The sequence below is a fragment of the Netta rufina genome, assembly GCF_964035555.1.
Source record: "Netta rufina genome assembly, chromosome: 18".
Classification (NCBI taxonomy): domain Eukaryota; kingdom Metazoa; phylum Chordata; class Aves; order Anseriformes; family Anatidae; genus Netta; species Netta rufina.
In genome coordinates, this window is record NC_140142.1 from 1,758,553 (window position 1) to 1,765,683 (window position 7,131).

At 51.3% G+C, this 7,131-nt stretch overlaps 1 protein-coding gene across 1 annotated transcript; it reads left to right on the forward strand.

Moving 5' to 3' along the window:
- Positions 1-688: 688 nt before the first annotated feature.
- Positions 689-1,630, forward strand: LOC311216110 (olfactory receptor 14C36-like; the record flags this gene model as incomplete). The annotated part of the gene is made up of 1 exon (XM_084297656.1): positions 689-1,630. The coding sequence occupies one exon, from the start codon at positions 689-691 to the stop codon at positions 1,628-1,630; it is 942 nt and encodes a 313-aa protein (XP_084153782.1).
- Between the last annotated feature and the right edge of the window lie 5,501 nt (positions 1,631-7,131).

The window sequence follows — 7,131 nt, forward strand, 5'->3', positions numbered from 1 at the left end:
CTGAGTGAGTGTGAGCACAAAGCTTGTGGGATGAGGTCTGTTAGCGTGGACAGGGAGGAGATGTGGGGACAGAGAACCAGTTCCCAGCAGGGCCATGGGCAGGCAGTGAGAGGGAGCTGCTTCCAGAAATGCTGTGCAAGGGAGGGCTCAGGCACCTCCCTGGGAAAATCGATGCTCTTCTGTCCCACCAGCACAGGGCAGCACAGAAAGACCAGACACAGAGAGACACAGAGAGACCAGCACAGACAGACCAGACGTGATGGACAGACTGGCTGTGCTCTCTGAAGTACACTCTGTAGTAGAGGAATCTGTGATTCTGAGGATCCACAAGGTTTTCAACGTAGAGCAGCAGGAATGACAGTATAGAAAAAAGAAATCGCCACAGCCCTTCTCTGCCGTTAGGTGATTTGGGAGCAACAATTTGTTCATAAGAATTAAAATAATCTGAGAATATGCAATGTTCCTCTTTACTTCTTTCTATAGGTAAGAACTGTTAACTACACTGCCCAAAGCAGAGTCCCCTGCTCCCAGGGACACCCTTGGGAAGCAACAGACAGAGCTCATGAAATGGACCTGCTTAATATCTACTTAATAGGCTGAAACTGAATCAGATATCATCAGATAATTTTGTTGTATTTTCTTACTGCCTTTTCCCTCCTTGGGAGAACCCTATGGCCAAAACCAGCAAATGCCCAACATCAGCTCCGTGAGCGAGTTCCTCCTGCTGGCATTCGCAGACACGTGTGAGCTGCAGCTCCTGCACTTCGCGCTCTTCCTGGGCATCTACCTGGCTGCCCTCCTGGGCAACGGCCTCATCCTCAGTGCCGTAGCCTGCCACCACCGCCTGCACACCCCCATGTACTTCTTCCTCCTCAACCTTGCCCTCCTGGACCTGGGCTGCATCTCCACCACTCTGCCCAAAGCCATGGCCAATGCCCTCTGGGACACCAGGGCCATCTCCTATCAAGGATGTGCTGCACAGGTCTTTTTCGTTGCTTTCTTGTTTGGAGCAGAGTTTTCCCTTCTCACTGTCATGTCGTATGACCGCTACGTTGCCATCTGCAAGCCCCTGCACTACGGGAGCCTCGTGGGCAGCAGAGCTTGTGCCCAGATGGCAGCAGCTGCCTGGGGCAGTGGCTTTCTCAATGCTGTCCTGCACACGGCCAACACATTTTCCCTGCCCTTTTGCAAAGGCAATGATGTGGAGCAGTTCTTCTGTGAAATCCCCCACATCCTCAAGCTCTCCTGCTCAGATGCCTACCTCAGGGAAGTCGGGGCATTTGTGTTTACTATTTCTTTAGTCTTTGGTTGTTTTGTTTTCATTGTGTTGTCCTATGTGCAGATCTTCAGGGCTGTGCTGAGGATGCCCTCTGAGCAGGGCAAGCACAAAGCCTTTTCCACGTGCCTCCCTCACCTGGCAGTGGTTTCCCTGTTTGTCAGCACTGCCATATTTGCCTACCTGAAGCCTGCTTCCATCTCTTCCCCATCTCTGGACTTGGTGGTGTCACTTATGTACTCAGTGGTACCTCCAGCAGTGAACCCCCTCATGTACAGCATGAGGAACCAGGAGCTCAAAGTTGCAGTGAGGAAGATGCTTCTATATGTGCTTTTTAAGCATCAATGTTGTTAATATTATCGTGATTTGTATCATATCATTTTCATATTTAGTAGTATTATCATATTATAATCATTAATAATAATCCTCTGAAGACTACCATTGTATTTGAGAAATTGACATGACAGATTTTTATATTATTTTTCTTTTTTATTTTTATAATAATTTTTAATATTGATTTAATTTATTTAGTAATTTATTTACTTTGAATACATCTTCTAATCAACCAATTGAACTAGGCTTCCTCTGTAGGTATAGTCAATTAAGAAAAGAGCATAACTTCACTGGTCTCAGCTGCCATCTCTTCCCATCTCCTCTGGAGCTGGGGGAGCAGCCGCAGCACGCAGGAGGGGCTTGGGGCCAAGAGCGCAGCTGACACATGCAGGAGCAGCCCCGGTGGCCCTCGGGGCTGCCCCTCACTGCCTGCTGGGCTCTGCCTTTCTGCTGCCTTCGGGTTGGGGCTGCTGCTTCCCTGGAGCCATGGCCATGACCAGCAGCAGGACGTGGCCTTTTCCCTGCTACTCTCTTTTGGTCTCCACATTGTTCTCTTGTGCTCTTGTACGTGGGTTAGCCATCAGGTCTCATGCACCTTGGTGAGTTTCCTGATGTCCCTAAAGTGGCATCTCCTCCACATCTGTGTACACCTCTTCTAAAGCTGATGTTAGAAATACACCCAAGGAGCTCCTCCCAGAACAGCCCTCTTGTTTTTCTGGGCTTCAGGATGGATCAGATTCCCATAGTGATCACTGGAGGACAAAGGGCTGGACTGTGATCTGACTTCTTGGTAGCACATGGCCCAGCAAACAGTAATAACTGGCCTTGACTGGCCTGGGAGTGTCCACTGGTGCTGGGTTTGATGGCAAATGGCAACCTGGAGAGGAATGTGGAGCTGCTCTGTGGCTGGGCCAGGCCTCTTGCGCTGGCCTGGGGAGCGGGGCTGGCCCTGCAGGGCACAGGCACTGTGTGCTGGGGATCTCCCAGGCAGAGAGCAGGGCTCCTGCCTCTTCATGGACCTCCATCTCCTGAGCTGGGGCTGGCCCCAGCGCGGGGGCTGCTGGGGAGGCCCAGAGCTGCCTTTGAGGCAGCAGCTGCGGTGCCTTTGAGGGGCTGGGGCTGTGGTGGCCATGCCCAGAGCCCTGCAGCAGCCTGTGGTGGGCACTGCCCTGGGGCCAGCACAGCCTGGGCTGCTGGGCTGGGGAGAGGGCAGGGGGGTAGGGAGAGGTGGGCAGGGGCTGGGCTGGACTGGGCAGTGCCCGGCAGAGGGCAACACCAGCGTCAGGGAGCGGTGGCAGCATGCAGGGGAGGGCTCCCAGCAGGGCTTGGTGCTGCAGAGCCAGGGCTGCACGAAGGGAGCCCAGAGCTGCAGGGGCAGGGGAGAGGAGGCCGAGGGCCAGGGCAGCTGCTGCAGGGGCAGGGAGCTCAGCACGGCCCTTGCAGCCCCCTGCCCTGGGCCTGCCTCTGCCCTTGGGCTTGGCCCCGGCCTTGGCTCTGCTGGCAGGAACACTCTTGGCATGTGCTTCCTGGCCTCCCCTCGCCTGCGCACAGCTGTTGCCCACTCCGGCTGCTGCCACAAATGTGTCCTCACCAGCAGCACCACCCCTTGGGCTGCTTCTCCTGGCCTCCCCCACCACACTGCCTTGACTCCTTGTCTCTGCTGGGCCCCAGCTCCTGCACCGAAATGCATCCCTTGACTGTCAGTGCCCTCTCCCCTACCATGGTGGGATGTGTTTCCAGTGGGTCATCTACCATGCACCATAATGAACACTATGAGCAGGACTAGAGGGGTCCTGCTTCCAGCCAGGGGGAGGCAGGGAGGAAAGGGACAATCAGGTTTACTGGACTGGGTATATTTAATGGCCTGACACATCACACCCACAAATGTATCAGGCTCTACTGGACACCGGTGCACAGAGTACCCTAATGCCATCAAGCTAGAAAGAGGTAGAACCCACCTGTATTTCTGGAGTGACAGGGGGATCCCAACAGTTAACTGTACTTGAGGCTGAAGTGAGTCTAACTGAGAAAGAATGGCAAAAGCACCCCACTGGGACTCGCTCAGAGGCTACGTGCATGCTCGGCATAGACTGCTTCAGGAGAGGGAACTTCAAAGTTCCAAGACGGCACCACCGGTGGGGATTTGGCATAGCTGCCTTGTGAAAAGACCTGCCCAGTCAATAGCAACTCTATTTGAGTAATGTGACTTTTCACATTACTCAATTTAGTTTTCCGTGGCTGGAAGGGAACAATGTCCCCAAAGAGGCCAAGCTCATGGGTACAGCCACAGCCACTTGAAGAAATATTTTCTTTAGTTTTCATTCTGAGTTTTCCACAGCAGAACCAAGAGAGACTGTGGATGTCCAGTTTTCTAGTAAGATTCAGGCTGTATTTCTCAGGTTCCAATGGTCATTTCAAATTTATTTTGTTTCAAATTTATTTTATATTATATTTTATTTTATATTATATTTTATATTATTTATTTTATTTTATTTTATTTTATTTTATTTTATTTTATTTTATTTTATTTATTTTAATTTTATTTTTTTCCCAAGGAACCCCTGACTTGTCTTAGAAAGGGTTTCCCGTGCTGAACTGGGCTGCATTTACAGGGACAAAGACCACTGCTGGCAGTGGAGGTGTCAGACCTCCAGTCTCTGCTTTTCCTCCCTATGGAGGTCTCCAAAGAAGTCAACCTGGATCAATAGCAATAGGAGAATGATGCTCAAAATTGAATTGCAGAAAAATCAACCTTTAAAACCAGAAAAGATTTTTATTAGGTGCTTTTTGAAAACTTCTTCCTTAACTACAGCATGCAGGTTCTGCAATTAGGTGCAAAAGCTGTGAAGACTTGAAGAAAACTATGGAGGAGATGTTAGGAGTTTCTTAATTTTAATGAGTTCCATGGTGTATTGTGGTGCTGAGGCTATGAAGCTCAGGTACTGAGAGGAGAATGATGCAACTGCTTTAGCAAGTAAAGTCAGGAGGAAAAGCTGAAGTGACTTGGAGTATTAATGGGCCCCACTGAGGGCTGTTCCTAACAAAGCCTCCTCAGGGCCTTGTTAGGGCAGATAATAGGAGGCCATGGTTACAGCCAGGCAAAGCACTGTGTTGAGAAATGTCTTTGTTGGTTTTAGTGAAGCAGAAGAGCCAAGGCCTGACCCCTGGAAATGTGAGAGGAGATCCTGCACCCCTATGTCCATTTCAGGGCTCTTCCTGGGGTCTGTGGGATGTGGTGGGCAGTGTGATGCCATGAGAAGAACAGTGGTACTACACCTCTTAGCTGCTGCACAGGGTTGTAAGGAATCCATGAGACCCCATCACAATGAATATAACATCTCTCCTCCTAAGCTCTAGTCAAGAGGACAAAAACCTCAGGGCTGTTGGGCCCTCCATTCTTGCTAGCACCCTCTGCCTTCTCCTATGTAGCTTTTCCTACGCTGTCCCACAATTTGTCTTATTTCCTTGAAGCCTTCAGACACCAATCTCTGTTCACCACCTTGCTCTCATCGCTTGCTTTCACCGATGTCTCGTCAACCCTCACCAGCTGTTCCTTGAAACATGAAGCCATGGTCTGATCAGAGGGTTACCTCTGGCACCACAGCATGACCCTCTGAGGGACATTTCTTCCTCTTTGTGGACAGTGCGCAACTTCCATGGTGCACTTTGTTGAGTTTCTTCTCCCCTGCTCTTTCCTACTAGCAAAGGAAAGTTCCATCAGGGTGGAAACCACTCCTGAGGTAGGCATCCCAACCCAGCAGGCTCCTTGCGGCCTCTCAGCCAACCAGACACAAGTCACCTCAGCAGCAGCTTCCAAGCCAGGGGCCTGCTGCTGGCCTTGCAGCTTCTTGGCTACACACAGCCAAGCCTTGTGCCTGCTGCTGTGCAGTCATGGACTCAAGCAGAAGGGACAGGACAACCCATGTTGGGGCCTTCTTTCTGCCTGGGTTATCCTGGGTCTGGAGGCAGAGGGGATCCCCCAGTCAGCATGCCAAGCAGGTGCCTTCTGCTGGCCTAGCAGGGCCACTGCCAGATGTCAGCCCAAAAGTGCAGCTCCCAGGGAGAAGTCAAGGATGACCTGCTACATCCAGACACAAGTGACCTCCCAGTCGCTTATCGTGACATGTTCCTGCTGCTGCCCTATCAAGTGCAGAGACAGAAGTGACCTCACAGTCCCTGCCACAGTCACATTGCTCCTGCTGGGGCAGGAGTTGCTGAGGCAGAGCTGAGCTCCTCAGAGCATTGCCACCCATCTCCTCCTTGTGACCCACAAGCTGATCAGATCCATGGCCCCTCACATTCATTTGGAGTTAGGGTTTGGTTTAGGTCTCTTAAGCAGTTTTCTAGTTTTAAATATACCATTTTGATGCTAGTATTAAAGGCAGAGATCAGAGTGATTAAGAGTGTAAGAGCTAGGATGAATCAGCTATGGGCTGAGTTTTGTCTTCTAGGGGTACGCTGAGGTCACTCATTAGAGTAGTGGATTCCTGTCAGGGGGCTGAGTAGCATTTAGTTTTAGGAATTAACTTTACAGGTTGAAGCCAGGGAATAGCCTCATATGACTATTTTAAGTCACAGTTATGGCAGCATCAGCAGAACCTGAACCGTCTTGCCTCTACAAAATCCTTAATTTTGGCTGGCCAAGCCCCTATTCCCTCCTCTCAGTCTCATGTTTCTCCTGGGCTGTCTTCTCCTGATTTCCCCATATCAGTTATCTTTTTAGGGGCATGCTTATGATGCCTTTCATGATCTTAGACTATCTGTCAGTGCTCTGTTGGCTACTCTATTCCTGAGAAAAGTGGCACTTAATACACGATGGAAAAGGACACAAATGTCCATCAGAGCACCCTGCACAATGTGCCCAGCAGCTCTGCACTGCCACAAAAGTTCTGTTCCTGCCTACAAGTTTCCTTTCCAGAATGGCTCCTATGGCTCCAGGGTAACTTTTCCCAGACACTCACTTCCCCAGGCCACACCACTCTTACCCACAGGCCCCATGTGTCTCTCCAAGCCTCCCCTCTGCCCTTGCAGTAGTGACACCTCACCGCAGCAGGTTGGTGCATCTCCAGGCTCAGGGGTGCTTCCTGAGGGCCTGCCCCGTGTGGGGAGTGGTGGGGAGGAAGAGAGCAAGGTCATCTCCTGGGGCATGGCTGAGCACAGCCCAGCCATCCTGCACCGTGGGCAGGCCCCTGCTCCCAGGCTGAGGCACACATGCAAGGCGGACACTTCTCCATCATCCCAGCTTCACGCAGGGACCTTCAGCCCTGTCCCAGTCCCAAGATTTGGCTACTTCTCCACCCACAGACATACCCTGCTTTCCATTTGGGGACTCAGGCAGGACTTTAAGGATCTGCTAAAGCCCTGAGTGTCCTTGTTTCTCACAGCCTTCTCACAATTCTTTCTCCTGGCCCTCCCCACTGCCCAGCACTGCCTCTCAGGTGGCACTCAGTGACCCTTCAGAAGGGCCTTTGGGCTTCCTCAATTGTCCTGGTGCTTATTAGCACCTTCCTGGATCCTTCCAG